Consider the following 21,149-nt stretch of genomic DNA (forward strand, 5'->3'; position numbering starts at 1 on the left):
AGCTGTTGTGTCTCACAACCCGCACGATCAGGTGAGTCTCCAGCTGAAGCAGCAGTCGTCGGGAAACGACATGCCCGGATATCCAAACCGTACCGCTGCGCTCACTCAATCATAATGGGTCGTCAACGACTAATGTGATCAAAGCAAATGGAACTAAGAGCAGTACGGTACAAGCCCGCCGGTAGTGGCTCCTTCATATACCCACTAGCACAGCTCCCACAATCGCTGAATTGCCAATCCCAGCAACAACGGCAACAACCCTCACGTCCCGTAAAACAGCAATGAAGACAATAACTTGCAGCAGTCACCGAAACACAACAATGATGCCACCAGCGTAAACAAACAAACACATAGCGGTATGCACTCTTCATTGCATGCCATTTGTTATCCTCTTTCTCGGAAACACTAGCCGTTCATTTGGCCGCTGTCAATTGGCGATCTAACGTACAAATCTACACCTAGGCGGCGCTGCGGTGAAAGTGATGATGGTTTTAAATTTTGCCATGTGAGCTTATGGAAGGTTTGTAGTTCTTTCCATAAATTACAATGTTATAATCATAAAAGATTATTTGATTGCGATGAGTTTGTAAGAAATTTAATTCTGCGCAATTTTATATATAACATGTTATTTATTTACCTCTTTCAGTAGTGAAAACTATAAAAATGTTGACAATGGTTGAATTAAAGAAGGAAATTCGAGAGCACAATCAAACACAAGTAGAAAAATGCACGATTCCTGCATGTGAGAACTAGCTTGGAAAGCCCGGAAGTTAAATATACGTGATTTGTTTTTGAGTTTTAGGTTACATTAGCATCATTTTCTTAGTTCAAAATCAAAATCCAGATGTCTCACCGATCGTTTACGTTTTGCGTTAGATCGCCAATTCGAACTCAAGTAATGGCTGAACCAAGGCGCCTAGAAGTATATACTAAGGTGGGCCAACTTGCTAAAACCACTCTTCAGCCATCTTGGAATTCTACTGTGTTTTGTTTGTAAACAAAACACAATACGCTATTGCCGAAGCTCGCTCGTGATCAGTCTGTCTCTTTCACGCTTCAAGCAAATAATTCCCCTTCTACTTTCTTCCGTGCTGTTTTCATATACCGCTCCCCTAACCAACTTAGTGACGAAACGGCCTCACCTAGTACCATGGACCCGTCTTGGGCTGTACAACAATTCTGACATAACGTTCCACCTTATTATACCGCCTTGGTACACAGTTCGTCGTTCTGAACTTGGTAAGCAGTTCATGTGAAGTGTTGCCAAGTAAAAAAAACGACCGTTCGTTCACTCTTTTTGGTGAACTAGTTCTTTTGAACAGTTCATGAACGGTTTGCCCATCTCTAGTGTATTGTAAACAAACAGTCCATAATTTTACCAATAAATTGATTTGAATTTTTAAAGAATGCCTGTTGGTGGCTCTAGTAATGCAGGTCAACAATCCGACGAGGATGACGATTTTTTCAAACCAACCACAAAGTAAGTGTTTTCTGTCTTCGAGAAATGAACTTGTTAATTGATTAGCCATTTAGTTCAACACTCGCAAAGGTTTTTGGGATTTCGAAAATTGTTCCTCCAACAAAACAATCATCTGTGCATTCTTCCAAACCCAGCAGACAAAGCACGTCAAAGTTGTCCGATCGTTACGGGGCGTCTTCATTCAGATACGTTCCACCGCAGGAAGTAATCGAATCGGGAGATGAGAGCGCGCGAGTGAAAACAGCTGTCGAGTGGAACTTGTTGCAGGCCAGTGTAGTTACTGCTTATAGACTGTAAGTATGCGATCGTATCAGTCGAATATGCTTAACAATTCCTGTACTGTCTAATAGCGTTGATGGCGAGAATATATCCCAAGGAAGGCTCGGGCTAGCATTGCTCCGATCTGATGCCGAGTTTAGAATTTTACTTTATCGAACAAAAACCGATGCATTAGCCACTTTAAATGTTTCGAAATCAACAAAACTATTCCTGCGAAATGACTATCTTCAATTCCAAAGCGACGACGAATGCTTTTGGAGTATTCTGTTCGAAAACGATTCGGAGCTAAGTCGTTTACTGTCAACTCTCGATGGCGCTTGTCTATTGAGTGGAGAGAAGACGCAGTCCAAACCGATTCCTGCTTCCAGATCGAATCCAGTGATTGAAGAACCTAATTCGGACGTGGATAAAAGCAAAGCCAACTTGATTTCACGTATGGCCAGAGTCGGGCAATCGATTTTTCCACAGGAAAAACAATCCTTTGCATCCGAAATAAGCGACTCTTCGGATACGGACACCCGTATCGAGACGATCCCTCGATCTAACTTTTCGTCACATCATCGAAGGGTTGCGAGCAGCAGCAAGGTTCTTCCCGTGACCATTGGAATGCAAATGATTCCCACGAGCTCTGTGCTCACGACTGCCGACCATAATATGATGCAAACGGCTACCGATGTTAACCTCAATCTGTTTATGACCGAAAGCCGCATGCAGGGAACCGAGATGCGCATGAACCTTTCCAAGCTTGAAGGAAAGTTGGATCGGATGATGGACAAAATTGACAACATGCAAGGATTAGCTGGGGTGGGTGGAAAATCGAGCGCCGACAAGGACGAAGAAATGTTAGCGTTGGAGGAGAAAATACTCGGATTGAGAAAAGAAAATCATGCCCTGAAGGGAACTATAAGAAGCCTGGAGGAAAGAATAATGGCTCATAAAGCGAATGACTTGGCGGAAGCAAATCTAGTGAAGATGGAGAAACGATGTCAGGAATTAGAGAAAACAGTTGGAATATTACAACGAGATGTTCAGGCTAGTCATAAGAAAATTGATGAAGATATAAAAATAATTGAAGAGCAAAGTCAAACGATTGAAGCGAATAGAGAAATTATGGAGCATAAAACCAAAGCAATTTGCACTTTAGAAGAACGATTGGAAGCTGTTCAAGATGAACACAATTCTGAGCTTGAGAAGAACAAATTGTTGGCCGAACAGTTGGAAAGTGTACAGAAGTCAATGAAGGACATGGAGCAGGAGCTGATGAAATATAAGGAGGATAAATCTGACAACAGTACATTCGATGAGATGGTGAAAGAAATTATGAACAATTGTTTTCAAAGTTTGTACGAACAAATAGATGATGCGAAGACAATAAAAATTATCGGACTCACCATAAGACAAGAAACGAAAGCGGCTCTCGAGCGTCAGAAGAAGAAATAAAATATTTTCCTGATGGTCACCCTGTTAACGTATATTCTTCGATGAGAAAATTCCTCACCTAAACTAATTCGTTGAATGCGGATAAGGTTCAACAGAAATTATCTGATGCTACACAGATTTTTTTTCATATTTTCCTCTGCAACTCTGGAATTACCGAGTCGACGGGTTTCATTATTCATAGTAACTAGAGAGCTTTAATGCTGACTTTTAATGATAGATGAAAATGCTCAAATATTATTTATGTTTGGAACGTTTATAATAAGTTTTAACTTTAATTAACATTCATTGGGCGAGCAGAATGTTTTAAGAACAAAAACACAAACGAACAAACAAACTGTGTGTTCAAGGAGAATCTGGCGTCCGATGGCACAGAATCTCGAAACATCGGAAACCTTGCAATCTGAAATCTTTTGAGACAATTGGCACGGTACTTGTGGTTTCACACAAAATTCAAAGAGACTTCATCAGGGTTTCTGGTAGAGCGAAGACTTCTAGTAGTGAATCTACGAAATCTAAGAAGCTTGACAATCTAGCAACGATACTTGATGATGATGCTGTGGATCTAGCTCTAATTCAAGGGCCTCGGTCCACTACGGAAGAATACATGGTATTCAAACAGGTTCATGTAAGTTATTCTACGACGAAAGCATGACAAGCGATGAGTCGCCAAGAGCTGGTGTTTCAATTGAAGCAAAATTTCAAAGCTTTTCTTTTACAGAGTTCATTTAACAAGACATCGTTGCGAACAGAGTTGAGATACCAACCGCCAAGGAGAGACCCGACATCACAATCGCGCCGGCCTATTTTCCTGGCAACGTTCATAAGATTCCCATTCAATAGATTGCGGCGTTCGTAGATAAACTACTGAGAAGACAACAAAATCTTCATCATCGGCTCATGAGTTGGGGAGTGTCTTTTAGAATTTCTCTAGTCAAACAACATATACATTGCCAATATAAGGAATGAACTAACGTTTACAAACTATATCAGACAAGAATTCTTGGACCTATGCAGTCCGGTAATTTGTGAGTAAATACATAACTGACACGTTCCGGGTGACGGGTCTTTGTTTGATCACAGACACTTTTTTTTAGAGTACTTGACAGTACAAAGAAAATATCGCGATTATGTAAAAAAAAACAACTGGAAACGGTTTTCACATAAACTCGAGTTGAACTAAGGCAGCTCGAATCAACTTTAAAAGAATTCAAGGAAACGATAGTCTCTGTCTAAAATAGTAATTGTCCACTAAAGAGAGTTGATTCGACAAGAGACGTTCCTTGGTGTAACAAAAGACTCGAACGGCTTCATAAAACAGCGTAGAAACTGTTCACTATAGCTAAAATTACTTTGGACTGGTCCTAGAACAGAAAAGCCATAACCGAATACAGCAGAGAACTAAGACGATCCGAACTAAAACCCTGAGTAGATTACGGCGAAAGTATTGAAAGTACCCCAATCATTGCAAGACTCAATAAGACTCTTGGATAAGACTCGAAGGCGCTAGGCTTCATAAAAAAACCACAGGGAAGAGGAAGAAAATCTCTAGGAAGATTTTACTGACGAAGACTTACTTTCCGTGATCTACATCTTTTCATATCAGTCTTGACATAAGATGCTTTCGAAGGTGTCCCACAGAACCTGAAGCTGCAAAAGAGGTTGCACTTCCTTTCAACCTTACAAATCTGCAGATGCAGATGATTTTTTACAGCCCTGATTCAAAATGAAGAATCAAAGCTAATCCCATCTCTAATCGATATAGGCGAACCAGCCCAGGAGGCTGAAAACCACTCAAATAAAGATTATAAAAAATCTAATCGATATCTTTAAGGCAAATCTGATACTATAGCAGATTCCTTCTCTATGGAGACTTGTGAAAGTTTATTTGGTGCGATTGTATCAAGTTCCCTCCAGTTCATCCTTTGTCCAGGTAGGATATAGATGCACTGCAGCATATGCAACGTGAGGCGGAGCAGCACCGCCAAACACAGAATAAGCGCCTTTCGAATGATCCATAATGCGGTCTGACCTTTCTTAACAACCACTTTTGTCATTGATAATATTGATCTCATCATCCTTAATGATATTTCCTGCCCAAATGTCACTGACTGTCTTTGAAAGATTGTCGAAATATGTGCTAACGTCAGCTGGGCTTACCTTGGCGCGGTTTCATCCGGGACGAGAGCGTTGTCTTCATACTTCTCAGGGATCCGGAAAATCAATCATCACCGGGAAGGTTGTTGACAAACCTTGTGTACTTTCTCGGGAGCACTCATGTTCACTCTTTGCTTTTGGGAAGCTCAAGCTTGGATTGTTCACCATGATCCGAAACATCTGTTCAACTTGATGCAGCTTGCATTGGGAGCTGATTGACGCGGTCCATTGCAGTGGGGACAACGTGGTTCAAGGTTACAGTTTCGTTCCGAATTAATTGGGTGGCTCTTAGAACAGTTACGGCAGTGTTGTTCCATCTTGCAATGATGTCATGCCCCTTGGACCGATTTACGCCTCCGACGATGTAAAACTACGAATGTTAACCAGTAAATGTAATTGTTCATTCATTTGCGGCTTCTGGGAGTGGATGAAGGAAATCGATTACCATTGGATGAATTTGATCGATGCATCTATTTTGTGGTCAAGACTTGTGTGGGCCGCTAAGTAAGGTACTCTCGTTATAGACGGTACTGGTAGGAAATCTGGGGACATCTCCTCTGGCAGTGGTCTCATAGAATTTCAGGCCTGGGAGCTGTCTAAAATTTATTTTCATATTCGTTTCGTCATCTATTAGCATGCATCCTTCGTACTTCGTTGAACCCTTGTTGTACAACTTTCGGGTGTGTCTTTTGGCCACCAAATTTTGCGTCCTGTTTGGTTGTTACGAAATTACGATAACCTTCTCGCATGCGGATTCTCCGGATGATACTTTGGTTAGAGTTGTGTTTTTTTGGCGATGTTGTTGTTCGAGAATCCTGGGTTTGATTTGTTCTCAATGCCTTCAACCTTAGCTTCCCATCGTAAGTTCCACTACGACGCATCCTCTGATCCTTTTGAGCAACAGTTGTACGTTTATGGAAACATTTCATCACATCATACACGATCGATTTTGCCACTTTCAGCGATTTAGCGATTTTAATACCTGACCTCGCCGGATTTTTAATTTGAATATCCAAAATCAAATTTCTTTTTCAGAACAGAACGGATCAACGCGTGATTTTTACCGTCAAAAGATACAAATTTTCAAAAAAAAAATGCTGTCAAAAGATTTCAGATACGCCTACTACGACCAACATGGTTTGACATATCTATAAGGCGCTTGCAGCGAACATATGTATTAGTAATCTGTTGGGCAGGCAACAGTGATCACTGCATAGGATTTATATGCACCGACAAGATTGAGCTTTGTTGAAATAATTCTTTTAGCGAAATATTTAATAAAAATACGCGCTACCCTATATTAACAATATGCGAATATATGTGTCTTTACATAGAAATATTTACTTTTAGCGTCAAAATCATATACAGTAGAACCTCGATTATCCGCGAGCGGTTGATCCGCGAAAGTGAGTTCCCTAGTAAATTTATAAACCTTCCCGAAATTTGTCAGTGAGTGGTAGAGTCTTGCTTTTTTGTTTTGATCATGGCTTTCCCATTATCCGATCACTGATGTACACGACCTTACAGATTAATAGTTCAATAATTTCTGTATTGATGAAACATAGTTTTCATGCTAAAATATATATTTTTCGTGTTTGTACCTCATTTTAGTCTTATATTGCATTATCCGCGATTTTCGTTATACGCGATGGCCTAACCCGACTATTTCGCGGATAATCGGGGTTCTACTGTACTCGGAGAAATTAAAAAATTCCTGTTATGACTATGATCCATATCAATGGAAGCAGATTGATTAATCAAAAAGTTGCACAGGAACAGGGTAAACAGCACATTGCGATTGTATAGCCGGATTAGGTGAATATGATCCCTTGTAGGCTTTGCGCCTTTTGCCCTGGAACTTAGGTCTCGTAAAGAAGTAAACTATAATGAACATTCGTGTGCAGATATCCTTAACATTCTTAACATTAGTTCCGCCAAAAAAGCGGTTGATTATGTTGAAATTGAGGACACATTCAGCCAGAAAGATATACCAACCCCCAGTTATGATTTCCGGGTACCTGAATGCTCTGCGGATAAGTGAAATAATTCGAGTGAATTCATGTAAAATACAAGGAAGCATTCGAACGTGAGCTCGAGCCTTTGTGACTTTGATCTATGGGCCTGATTCTCGAATACACTTCACGGTGGAAACGAAATGAAATGTATCCGCGATGACAACGGTACGGTGTCGACATCTGGGGTGGCATTGCACATTTCGATACGAGTAACTCGTTTCGAGAAAATTCGAACTAAAATCGAAATGGTTTTAGTATTATGTATATTTTTCAAGTTCATATTTTGGGTGTACTAGATTTAGAGCAAAATTTGTCTCGTAGAGAAATGTAAAATTTTTGGGTTCGTAAACAAAGCTGGTCAAAGGCATGTCAAAATGGTCGAATCGAACAAAAATTACTCGTTTCGAAACGCGCAATGCCACCCCTGGATTCGAAATTAGTTTCCTACTAAAACTCATCATTATAAGATCAAATTATCTTCAGATAAAATTTTTGTATGAGATTATTATAACACATGAAGAAAACAAAGTTTCCCACTCACATTGAACACCAGTTTGATACGAGGAAGTTAATTTTCATTAATGATTTTCATTTGAAAAGTGCTCATTCTGCCTGAAAACTCATTATTATCTTCGACACTTCACTAACTCGTAAAACGTAGTTCAATGGCGTGCCGTTTATTTTGTTTCCACCGTGAAGTGTATTCGAGAATCAGGCCCTATGCCCGAACATGATGTTGATAATCCTTTCCTGTCAATTTTAGGTGCTAGTAAATTAAGTAATATGCATCTCACAAAAACTCTTGTTCATGAAATAGCTTGCCTAACTCATGTGAAACAGTTAGTTCTATGAAATATTTCACGCTAGTAGAAAGACCGTAACTATATTCAAATCATCTACAAGAATGCCGATTGATAATGAATCCGCTCCTGCTGCATAGGAACTACTAGCGAATACGTTTTTGTTCAGTTTCAACCCCAGTGCCAAAATAACTGCTGCCAGAACGTTTTTTTTATTCACTCAGTTTCAACCTAGTTTCACACAAGGTTCAACCCAAAAGAATTTTTGTAATTTCAAAATGCTGCTGCACGATAACATTCTTTCTGATTTTTTTTTCACATTCAATTGAATTTGAATATTCAATTGAAGACGAGATTCAAATGACGATTTTTATCAATAAAATCTACGTGCATTGTCTCAACATTTTAACCGAAAACTTTATACATTTCAATCAAATTCACCAGCTCATCTTTGATTTATAAAACTAATTTATATTTTAAAAAAAACGCTACAAAATCGTATTCCTAAAATACTGTCAATTTTTTCTTGTCGGATCTCAGCCGCTGCTCTCTGGAAATAGTTTGTTCAGTAGCTTGTGCTTGGGCTATTTCGGCTTGTTTGCTGGTAATTTGTTTCCGTATGCTGGAGTGCATTTGTGAGCCCGGTTGGTGGCGTGTCAAGGAATGTGTCATCCTTTCCACCTCCATCTCCAGTCTCTTGGTTTGTTCGGCTAGCTTCAAACTAGCGATGTTTAAATTTTTCGATGAACAGCTTGGCAAATCAAGTTTTGAATTTTTGCTGCTCGTACCAGAACCGTCCTCGCTGCTCCCGAGGATATCACTGTTAATAAAACTGAAAACATCCTTCTTTCGTTTGTTTCGAGCGTATGTCTGGGCGTCTTGTTTGGCCTTTATCATTTGTTGCCGCTTCAGTTTCTTTTCTACGCTGAATAAATCACGCTCTCCATTGGCCTGCTCACGAAGCTGCATGCAGTAGTCCAGAGATTTACCCTGGGGCAAAACTTGTGCCCCAACAGGAACTACTATTCCGTCACCCTTACTACCCAGACCAGATCCTATCACGTATCCCATCTTACGCATTATCTTCGATCCGATTCCTTTGGTGTGCTTCTCCCAGTCACCAAGTCGATCCGCTGCCGATGGGTTAAGTAGACTTTTCTGAATAATCTGTGCGTAATCGATTGCTCGACTGTTGCCTTCGAAAAGTTCATCATTCGAAGAATCCGTTTCTGAGCCCGAATTAGACGCAGACCCTTCATCATTATCGTCCTTGCTATCTATCGGAAAAACATCTTCGAAAGGTAATTCCAATTCCCGTTTGCTTTCATCGAGTTGAACTCGACATGTCTTGTTTGTAAAATCAGTATCTTTTACAGTACCCTTACCCCAAAGACGGTTCTTCTGTTTAGCCAATACTACTGCACCTTTTTTCTTCAGCAGTTCAAACTTTGGCTCGCGATACTCTTTAAGTTCTTTTAGGAGTACCGTTTCCCCATGGGAGAAGCGACATTTCTCGTCGCTGAACTTACACTCTCCTTCGAGATAGTATGAGCACGGTATCATCTCCTGGTGTGTGGGATTAATATACAAAACCTTTACCATCACTTCTGCTAAGTTGGATGAATCCAAGCTACATATTAGTGCGTTATGATGAGCTTCCGAACCCCACTTGTGGACATGAGGAGCGGAGCACTTGCTGCCTATCAAATCTTTGAAAGACTCGGACATGTCTTCATCTGGCTCAACAACATTAGTGGGTTGGACATCATCTGTGGCGTTAATTTCGGCCATAAACCTGGCGAACTCATCGTCGATAGGATTTGATTTCTCGGCTCCTCCACCGTGTTCATGCTCCAGTGTCTCTCGAGTTAGCTTCAGCAACTCGCTCAAGTCGCTTTTGAGATTTTCCAAATCCTTACGTTCCTCCTGACTGTTGGCAGCCACTATTGCTTGCTCCACTTGCGAGAGCTGTAATGAGAGGTTGAATCTCAAGTTTTTGAGTTTAAAGATGCAATTGTCGTTGATACCTGCTTCTCATATTGTGCAATGGAGTCATTAAGTTCTTGCTCGGTGCTCATTTTTATCTTATTTCTATGTTACCATACAAAACATTCCTCATTCTAGTTGGGGAAAGCAAAGACTCCGGAATAATACCGTAAACAAATGCACAGAATGTTGTCAAATTTTGCTACTGCAAAACAAGGATGCCAGATTTGAAGATATCTAGAGCAACATGTCAATAGGGCCTAACGCGAATGTGATAGTTTCGAGAAAAATGACTGAAATTTTAATTCTCTTTTTCAAATCATATTTTTAACCGTAACGTAATTATAGTCAAAATGGCACATCAACAGAAGCGCGAATATATATGCTTCAATTATCGATATGGCTCTGTACGAAAAATCAACAGTAGCATCACAAATTTTTGAAATGGGAGAAAATATAAATGTGTAGTCCCTTTATACTTGTAGAATTCAGTTAGGCCCTTTTTGGCAAAACAGAGAGTACGATGAATTGCAGAATCGATACCAAGATATGGCCAGATAGCGCCAGCAGGTCCCCGATTTTTGAAATTAATCGTTCATCAGCTAATCGAATACTTTCAGCAGTTTGTTATTCGATATGATTAATCGCCCTAAATAATCGTTTAATCGTCACACTGTGAGAAATAATTATTTAGACTAAGATTTCTCGTTTGCTAGAAAGCCATCTGGAATCAAAAAAGTGTTCATTCCACCTGAAAATCAATTAGGGTAAATGATCTTGGTTTGTCCAGTCGAAAATATGATCTTGGTTTGCCCACTTCTTTGAATGCTCTAATTCAGCGCTCCTGTGTCAAATAAGGCCTTCGAATGTTTCGAAACATATAAATGAAATTGCCTTTTACATGATTTATAGTAGTTTGATAGTATATTTTTACGAAATCACATGTTTTAAAGGATTATAAAATACACCTTCTATTTGTGTCAATGCGCCCCGCATTCGAGCTAACTTTTAATCGATCACCAGATGATTATTTGGCACGTATTCAGACCTTTTCTGGATTACAACACTTATAAATATTGTAAACATCATGCTTGCTCACCATTTGTATCGGATTTACATAGCTAAACCATTAAATTAACGCATTTTGATGAACTCAATTCTGATCATGAGTTGTCCAATTCAATAATGTTGTTTTGTCCACATGATTTCTATGGCAACCGCTTGGCGCGCTGCAGTTTGTTTATGTTTGTTTATGGTGTGCTTCGCGCATAGCAGAAGTATGGTTTTTCTGTGTTGATTGTGTTGAGGTGAACACTTCTAAAATGCCCAAGAAAAGGCAATATTCTGAAGAAAGCCTAAATTATGAATAAATCAATATGATGACAGTAAACTCAAGCAATGATAAATGCAACATCTAATTGTGAATTCGAATGTTTTCATTCAAAAATGGAGATTTCTAAAACCGGACAAACCATGATCATTTTTTTGGGCAAACCATGATCATAATTCTTCTTTAAGGAAAATCGTTAAAAAAAATAAAAATTTGAATAATTTCAACACCTTATGGTAGTATTAGCAACTAGAGACTTGGGGCTTTTCAACAAACCCAAACTCGTATCGGGAGGCGATCTGGCGTAGCGGTAACATCCATACCTCTCACGCATAGATCACGAGTTCAATTCTCACTCCCGACATTCTTCCAAAAATGGAAGTAAAAGTGACGAACCAGCCGAAATGTGTTGAAAATCACTATAATAAAGAAAAAAAAAATTGGCTCTCAATTGGGGATCAACATAGGGTAGGAGCCTGCCTGTTGGTCTCAAATGTTCCTATCTCACGCCTCCACGAAGATTATATGACGACATTTTAGATCGGGCGTGAACTGGAAACACACACCTGGTCTTGGCTCCGAGAACGGGTGTCGAAAGTGGCTAAGTGAGGGGGTGCGAGCGAGTCAGAGCGCTATATCTCTCCCGGGGAAGGCCTCCCGGGTCATGGAGGCCTTGCCAACCCGCTGTCTCCCGGGCAAAGGAGATACACCCAATAAAATGGAGCTACGATCACGAAGAGTAATTAGAATGCGATCACCCGGGGAGGGTCCCCGAACTGGAGCTGATCCTGGAACGGGCGTAAGAGCGAGCGGCCAGCGGCTGGAGGGCGATGTGCAAGAGCGGGCCACCAGCCGGGTTCAACCCGAAGAGCTACCGCCACACGGAAACAGCAGCCATCGACATCACCCAAGAAACGCTGCGCCTACGAGACGTGTTGCGACTGCCAGACGACAGTCGTCCACACTTGTGGGTACCACTAGGCGCCGGATCATGTGGACACACGAAATGAACGAATTCGTGATCCGCGCCTATTACATCTGCACTGCTTTGGAGACGGTCATGAGCGGTCGCCCTCGAATACTAACAATGTTCGAGGAAGCGTATCCAGAGTTCGTCGGAAGGCTTGATCAGAACGCGATGAACGCGAGGCGTAGAGCGATAGTACGCAACAACCTGCTCTCCCAAACGCAAATCGACGAGATCAAGCAGCAGGTGCAGAGAGAAATAAGCTTCAGGAACAACAGAGCAAGCGATGTGTCGAGACGAAGTTCAGTACGGCTGAGCAATTCATTCGCGAGTGGGGCACGCGAATCAGCACCAGTGGAGGCCACAGTACTACAACCCCCTGAGCCGGAAGACCCACAGCCAGATCAACAACTACTACGCGATCTGGTCTTCCACTACGACGAGGCGATCTCACAGTTCCGCGACACAGACCCATTGTCGCGCCCCAGGATCCCGAAGTTGCAGCATTCCCGCAGGCTGACAAGTGCAGCAAAGCTCATGAACGAGCACGTTCTTCCGCTGCACTTGGTTGATGCTGAGAACATGGAGGAGCTGCAACTGAAAGTTTACTGTGCTGCTGTGGCGACCGCCAAAAGTTTAGGATACCGTATTAGGCCAAGAGGCGGACTGCTCCAACATCTCCGTGAAAGGCGTGAGCCTCCATGGCGAAGGAGATTGGAGCAACGGATCCTAAACAAGCGCGCCGCAATTGGAAGACTGATGGCGTACAAAAGAGGCAGCAGATCGGCGAAATTATGTCGCCAAGTTGCTGTGATCGTGCGGCCTACTGAACTTCGCCAGCTGGGAGCTCACCAGCTGACGGAAAAACTCGACACACTGGTACAGCAATTGAGCGTCCTTACAAAACGGCTGAAACGTTACTCTGACTCTGCAAAGCGCCAGGAACAAAATCGGATGTTCAGAGATAACGAAAAAGCGTTCTACGACCACATTAGCGACGAGAAGCCCGACTACCGCGAAGGTTTGCCAGATATTAGCGATGTGACGAACTTCTGGGCTGGTATTTGGGAGACCCCAGTACAACATCGCGACGGGCAAATGTGGTTAAGACGGGAGGAGGAGAGTTGTGGTGAAATTGGAGAGATGCCAGCTATCATCGTCGAAGAGAACGATGTCCGCGAAGCCTCGCGGTACCTGAGGAACTGGGCAGCACCGGGCCCCGATGGTGTTCAGAACTTCTGGCACAAGAAGCTGACCGTCGCACATCAAAAGATAGCTGAGTGCTTCAACAAGGTGCTACGTGACCCATACAACCTCCCTGAATTCGCCACCCGTGGCGTCACATTCCTCCTCCCGAAAGACAGCAACACATTGAACCCATCAAAGTACAGGCCGATAACGTGCCTATCGAGTCTGTACAAGATATTAAGCAGCATCATAACCGCCAAAGTTTCTGCCCACTGCGAACAACACCATATCATCGCAGAAGAGCAGAAAGGATGCAGAAAAAATACGCATGGCTGCAAAGACCAGGCCATCATCGACGCAGCCATAGTTGGCCAGGCGGTTTATAACCAGCGGAACCTAAGCATGGCCTATATCGATTACAGGAAGGCTTATGACTCCATACCTCATTCGTTTCTTGTCCGGGTATTGGAGCTCTACAAAATTGATCCCATCGTCGTTAGGTTCCTGCAGCATGCGATGAGGCAGTGGAGCACGTCTCTGCACCTTAGTGATGGGGAAAATGTGTTGCAGTCTAGAACGCTGTAGATAAAGAGGGGGATATTCCAATGCGACTCTTTCAGCCCGTTTTGGTTTTGTCTGGCACTGAACCCCCTCAGTAGGACGCTCAATAGAAACGGTCATGGCTATAAAATAAGGTATGGCGACGGCGCCCATGAAGAAGTGACCCATACCTTTTACATGGACGATCTCAAGGTCTACGCTGATTCACGTCAGCGTCTAGGTGTAGCTATCCGGGTTGTCGAAGACATAAGCAGGGACATCTGCATGGAGTTCGGCCTCGACAAGTGCCGCTGTGTCCATCTGCTGAAAGGACAACTTACCGAATCCGGAGGCTACGAGGTCTATGACGGCGAGTTTATAAGAGACATGGTTCGTGGCGAATCCTATAAATATCTTGGATTCCGACAGCTCACCGGGATTCGCCACTCCGACATCAAGACGGAGCTGCGAGACAAGTTCTTGAGTCGAGTGAACTGTGTCCTGAGGACTTTCCTCAACGCGGGGAACAAGGTACGCGCGATCAACACATTCGCGGTTCCCCTGCTGACCTTCAGTTTTGGTGTAGTCAAATGGAGCAAAACTGACCTAGAGGACCTTGAGAGGAGGATGAGGAAAGCATTCAAAGAGGCCGGAATGCACCATCCTCAATCGGCACTGGAGAGAGTTTCACTACCACGCAAAGAAAGGGGACTTGGAATCGTCGACATTTCTGCACTGTGTGTTGCCCAGGTACGACAACTGCGCGAGTACTTCGCAGAACGCGCCAACCAAAACGCGCTATACCGGGCTGTCTGCGCCGCCGACAGAGGATACAGCGCTCTGCACTTGGCGCAAGCGGAGTACCAACTAAACTGCAATCTGCAGACAGTGGAGGAGAAGATTGCAGCTTGGAAGCAGAAGGCAGTGCATGGTGCCCACCCCCATCAACTGGACCGGCCACACGTCGACAAGGCCGCATCTAATCTGTGGCTAACGCGTGGTGAACTCTCTTCAGTAGTAGAAGCCGACATGATAGCCATCCAGGACAGGATAATGCCGACGAGAAACTGCAGGCGGTACGTCTGGCATCAAGACGTTGATGACATTTGCCGGATGTGCCATCAACCAGGTGAAAACATAGAGCACATTATGGGAGGCTGTCCCGTTTTGGCCAACGCAGCCTACACCGAGCGCCACAACAACGTGGCCCGTATTGTTCATCGACAACTGGCGCTCCAATGTGCTCTGCTGGAAGACAACGTACCAAACTACCGGTACCTGCCTGCACCTGTCCTGGAAAATGACCGTTTCAAGCTGTACTGGGATCGCACTGTTCTGACCGACCTCTCGATCCACCACAACCGCCCAGATATAACAAGACAAGAGCGACCGCAAAGTCACCATCATCGATGTTGCTATTCCACTGAACCAGAATCTGGAGGAGACCCACGGTCGCAAAATCTGCAAGTACTGACCATTGGCCGTGGAGCTCAAGGAACAGTGGGGGCTAAGGGAGGTCCCAAGAATTGTTCCAGTAGTTCTCTCTGGAACTGGAATTATCCCGAAGACACTTCTGGAAGCGCTAAAGGTGTTGAACATCGAGAAGGAATTGGCCGGCATCCAAAAGTCGGTCATCCTTAGCACCTGCGCGATTGTCCGACAATTTCTCGGTCAGGACTAAAACAGCACGAGCATGCAGATACATGCATTCCGCAGAGCCTAGTCCCCCTTTGGCATTCAGAAGCCCGGGGGCAGGTGAAAATTCTGGCTAGGTTCGCCTAGTTAAGAAGTGAGATAAGTCTGCCAAAAAAAAAAAAAAATTTGGTTCCCAAATGGGGATCAACACTAGGGTAGGAGCCTGCCCGTTGGTCTCAAATGTTCCTATCTCACGCCTCCACGAAGATCATATGACGACATTTTTAGATCGGGCGTGGAAACTGGAAACACACATCTGGTCTTGGCTCCGAGAACGGGTGTCGAAAGTGGCTAAGTGAGGGGGTGCGAGCGAGTCAGAGTGCTATATCTCTCCCGGGGAAGGCCTCCCGGGTCATGGAGGCCTTGCCAACCCGCTGTCTCCCGGGCAAAGGAGATACACCCAGAAAATGGAGCTACGTTCACGAAGAATACTTAGAATGCGATCGCCCGAGGAGGGTCCCCGAACTGGAGCTGGTCCTGGAACGGGAGTAAGAGCGAGCGGCCAGCGGCTGGAGGGCGAGGTGCAAGAGCGGGCCTACAGCCGGGTTCAACCCGAAGAGCTACCGCCACACGGAAACAGCAGCCATCGACATCACCAACGAAACGCTGCGCCTACGAGGCGTGTTGCTACTGTCAGACGACAGTCGTCCACACTTGTGGGTACTACTAGGCGACGGATCATGTGGACACACGAAATGAACGAATTCGTGATCCGCGCCTATTACATCTGCACTGCTTTGGAGACGGACATGAGCGGTCGCCCTCGAATACTCGCAATGTTCGAGGAAGCGTATCCAGAGTTCGTCGGGAGGCTTGACCAAAACGCGATGAACTCGAGGCGTAGAGCGATTGTACGCAACAATATGCTCTCCCAAACGCAAGTCGACAAGATCAAGCAGCAGGTGCAGAGAGAACTAAGCTCCAGAACAAGCAGAACAAGCGATGTGTCGAGACGAAGTTCAGTACGGCTGAGCAATTCATTCGCGAGTGGGGCACGCGAATCAGCACCAGTGGAGGCCACAGTACAACAACCCCCTGAGCCGGAAGACCCACAGCCAGATCAACAACTACTACGCGATCTGGTCTTCCATTACGACGAGGCGATCTCACAGTTCCGCGACACGGACCCTTTGTCGCGCCCCAGGATCCCGAAGTTGCAGCATTCCCGCAGGCTGACAAGTGCAGCAAAGCTCATGAACGAGCACGTTCTTCCGCTGCACTTGGTTGATGCTGAGAACATGGAGGAGCAACTGAAAGTTTACTGTGCTGCTGTGGCGACCGCCAAAAGTTTAGGATACCGTATTAGGCCAAAAGGCGGACTGCTCCAACATCTCCGTGAAAGGCGTGAGCCTCCATGGCGAAGGAGATTGGAGCAACGGATCCTAAACAAGCGCGCCGCAATTGGAAGACTGATGGCGTACAAAAGAGGCAGCAGATCGGCGAAATTATGTCGCCAAGTTGCTGTGATCGTGCGGCCTACTGAACTTCGCCAGCTGGGAGCTCACCAGCTGACGGAAAAACTCGACACACTGGTACAGCAATTGAGCGTCCTTACAAAACGGCTGAAACGTTACTCTGACTCTGCAAAGCGCCAGGAACAAAATCGGATGTTCAGAGATAACGAGAAAGCGTTCTACGACCACATTAGCGACGAGAAGCCCGACTACCGCGAAGGTTTGCCAGATATTAGCGATGTGACGAACTTCTGGGCTGGTATTTGGGAGACCCCAGTAGAACATCGCGACGGGCAAATGTGGTTAAGACGGGAGGAGGAGAGTTGTGGTGAAATTGGAGAGATGCCAGCTATCATCGTCGGAGAGAACGATGTCCGCGAAGCCTCGCGGTACCTGAGGAACTGGGCAGCACCGGGCCCCGATGGTGTCCAGAACTTTTGGCACAAGAAGCTGACCGTCGCACATCCAAAGATAGCTGAGTGCTTCAACAAGGTGCTACGTGACCCACACAACCTTCCTGAATTCGCCACCCGTGGCGTCACATTCCTCCTCCCGAAAGACAGCAACACATTGAACCCATCAAAGTACAGACCGATAACGTGCCTATCGAGTCTGTACAAAATACTGAGCAGCATAATTACCGCCAAAGTTTCTGCTCACTGCGAACAACATCACATCATCGCAGAAGAGCAGAAAGGATGCAGGAAAAATACGCATGGCTGCAAAGGCCAGGCCATCATCGACGCAGCCATAGTCGGCCAGGCGGTATATAACCAGCGGAACCTAAGTATGGCCTACATCGATTACAGGAAGGTTTATGACTCCATACCTCACTCGTTTCTCGTCCGGGTATTGGAGCTCTACAAAATTGATCCCGTCGTCGTTAGGTTCCTGCAGCATGCGATGAGGCAGTGGAGCACGTCTCTGCACCTCAGTGATGGGGAAAATGTGTTGCAGTCTAGAACGCTGCAGATAAAGAGGGGGATATTCCAAGGCGACTCTTTCAGCCCGCTTTGGTTTTGTGTGGCACTGAACCCCCTCAGTAGGACGCTCAATAGAAACGGTCATGGCTATAAAATAAGGTATGGCGACGGCGCCCACGAAGAAGTGACCCATACCTTCTACATGGATGATCTCAAGGTCTACGCTGATTCACGTCAGCGTCTAGGTGTAGCTATCCGGGTTGTCGAAGACATAAGCAGGGACATCTGCATGGAGTTCGGCCTCGACAAGTGCCGCTGTGTCCATCTGCTGAAAGGGCAGCTTACCGAATCCGGAGGTTACGAGGTCTATGACGGCGAGTTCATAAGAGACATGGTTCGTGGCGAATCCTATAAATATCTTGGATTCCGACAGCTCACCGGGATTCGCCACTCCGATATCAAGACGGAGCTGCGAGACAAGTTCTTGAGTCGAGTGAACTGTGTCCTGAGGACTTTCCTCAACGCGGGGAACAAGGTACGCGCGATCAACACATTCGCGGTTCCCCTGCTGATCTTCAGTTTTGGAGTAGTCAAATGGAGCAAAACTGACCTAGAGGACCTTGAGAGGAGGATGAGGAAAGCATTTAAAGAGGCCGGAATGCACCATCCTCAATCGGCACTGGAGAGTTTCACTGCCACGCAAAGAAGGGGGACTTGGAATAGTCGACATATCTGCACTGTGTGTTGCCCAGGTACGACAACTGCGCGAGTACTTCGCAGAACGCGCCAACCAAAACGCGCTATACCGGGCTGTCTGCGCCGCCGACAGAGGATACAGCGCTCTGCACTTGGCGCAAGCGGAGTACCAACTCAACTGCAATCTGCAGACAGTGGAGGAGAAGATTGCAGCTTGGAAGCAGAAGGCAGTGCATGGTGCCCACCCCCATCAACTGGACCGGCCACACGTCGACAAGGCCGCATCTAATCTGTGGCTAACGCGTGGTGAACTCTCTTCAGTAGTAGAAGCCGACATGATAGCCATCCAGGACAGGATAATGCCGACGAGAAACTGCAGGCGGTACGTCTGGCATCAAATGGGGATCAACACTAGGGTAGGAGCCTGCCCGTTGGTCTCAAATGTTCCTATCTCACGCCTGCACGAAGATCATATGACGACATTTTTAGATCGGGCGTGAACTGGAAACACACATCTGGTCTTGGCTCCGAGAACGGGTGTCGAAAGTGGCTAAGTGAGGGGGTGCGAGCGAGTCAGAGCGCTATATCTCTCCCGGGGAAGGCCTCCCGGGTCATGGAGGCCTTGCCAACCCGCTGTCTCCCGGGCAAAGGAGATACACCCAGAAAATGGAGCTACGTTCACGAAGAATACTCAGAATGCGATCGCCCGAGGAGGGTCCCCGAACTGGAGCTGGTCCTGGAACGGACGTAAGAGCGAGCGGCCAGCGGCTGGAGGGCGAGGTGCAAGAGCGGGCCACCAGCCGGGTTCAACCCGAAGAGCTACCGCCACACGGAAACAGCAGCCATCGACATCACCGAAGAAACGCTGCGCCTACGAGGCGTGTTGTGACTGCCAGACGGCAGTCGTCCACACTCGTGGGTACCACTAGGCGCCGGATCATGTGGACACACGAAATGAACGAATTCGTGATCCGCGCCTATTACATCTGCACTGCTTTGGAGACGGACATGAGCGGTCGCCCTCGCATACTAACAATGTTCGAGGAAGCGTATCCAGAGTTCGTCGGGAGGCTTGATCAGAACGCGATGAACGCGAGGCGTAGAGCGATAGTACGCAACAACATGCTCTCCCAAACGCAAATCGACGAGATCAAGCAGCAGGTGCAGAGAGAAATAAGCTCCAGGAACAACAGAGCAAGCGATGTGTCGAGACGAAGTTCAGTACGGCTGAGCAATTCATTCGCGAGTGGGGCACGCGAATCAGCACCAGTGGAGGCCACAGTACTACAACCCCCTGAGCCGGAAGACCCACAGCCAGATCAACAACTACTACGCGATCTGGTCTTCCACTACGACGAGGCGATCTCACAGTTCCGCGACACAGACCCATTGTCGCGCCCCAGGATCCCGAAGTTGCAGCATTCCCGCAGGCTGACAAGTGCAGTAAAGCTCATGAACGAGCACGTTCTTCCGCTGCACTTGGTTGATGCTGAGAACATGGAGGAGCTGCAACTGAAAGTTTACTGCGCTGCTGTGGCGACCGCCAAAAGTTTAGGATACCGTATTAGGACAAGAGGCGGACTGCTCCAACATCTCCGTGAAAGGCGTGAGCCTCCATGGCGAAGGAGATTGGAGCAACAGATCCTAAACAAGCGCGCCGCAATTGGAAGACTGATGGCGTACAAAAGAGGCAGCAGATCGGCGAAATTATGTCGCCAAGTTGCTGTGATCGTGCGGCCTACTGAACTTCGCCAGCTGGGAGCTCACCAGCTGACGGAAAAACTCGACACACTGGTACAGCAATTGAGCGTCCTAACAAAACGGCTGAAACGTTACTCTGACTCTGTAAAGCGCCAACAACAAAATCGGATGTTCAGAGATAACGAAAAGGCGTTCTACGACCACATTAGCGACGAGAAGCTTAAGACGGGAGGAGGAGAGTTGTGGTGAAATTGGAGAGATGCCAGCTATCATCGTCGAGGAAAACGATGTCCGCGAAGCCTCGCGGTACCTGAGGAATTGGGCAGCACCGGGCCCCGATGGTGTTCAGAACTTCTGGCACAAGAAGCTAACTGTCGCACATCCAAAGATAGCTGAGTGCTTCAACAAGGTGCTACGTGACCCACACAACCTCCCTGAATTCGCCACCCGTGGCGTCACATTCCTCCTCCCGAAAGACAGCAACACATTGAACCCATCACA

General features: G+C 45.7%; 2 protein-coding genes across 3 annotated transcripts; one reads left to right on the forward strand and one right to left on the reverse strand.

Moving 5' to 3' along the window:
* Positions 1–1,302: 1,302 nt before the first annotated feature.
* Positions 1,303–4,214, forward strand: LOC129778200 (uncharacterized). 2 transcript variants are annotated; one of them, XM_055784945.1, is made up of 4 exons: positions 1,303–1,480; positions 1,615–1,773; positions 1,831–3,824; positions 3,918–4,214. In XM_055784945.1, the coding sequence occupies exons 1-3, from the start codon at positions 1,407–1,409 to the stop codon at positions 3,197–3,199; spliced, it is 1,602 nt and encodes a 533-aa protein (XP_055640920.1). In that variant the 5' UTR covers positions 1,303–1,406; the 3' UTR covers positions 3,200–3,824; positions 3,918–4,214. The 2 variants fall into 2 exon arrangements, with proteins under 2 accessions (XP_055640920.1, XP_055640919.1); XM_055784944.1 differs by having other exon boundaries at positions 1,304–1,480; positions 1,534–1,773; positions 3,918–4,212.
* Positions 4,215–8,618: 4,404 nt separating this feature from the next.
* Positions 8,619–10,343, reverse strand: LOC129778201 (zinc finger CCCH-type with G patch domain-containing protein). Its single transcript, XM_055784946.1, has 2 exons — positions 10,196–10,343; positions 8,619–10,136 (listed from the first exon to the last, which is right to left on the reverse strand). The coding sequence occupies exons 1-2, from the start codon at positions 10,244–10,246 to the stop codon at positions 8,673–8,675; spliced, it is 1,515 nt and encodes a 504-aa protein (XP_055640921.1). The 5' UTR covers positions 10,247–10,343; the 3' UTR covers positions 8,619–8,672.
* Positions 10,344–21,149: the final 10,806 nt, after the last annotated feature.

The sequence above is a fragment of the Toxorhynchites rutilus genome, chromosome 3 (assembly GCF_029784135.1).
Source record: "Toxorhynchites rutilus septentrionalis strain SRP chromosome 3, ASM2978413v1, whole genome shotgun sequence".
Lineage (NCBI taxonomy): Eukaryota > Metazoa > Arthropoda > Insecta > Diptera > Culicidae > Toxorhynchites > Toxorhynchites rutilus.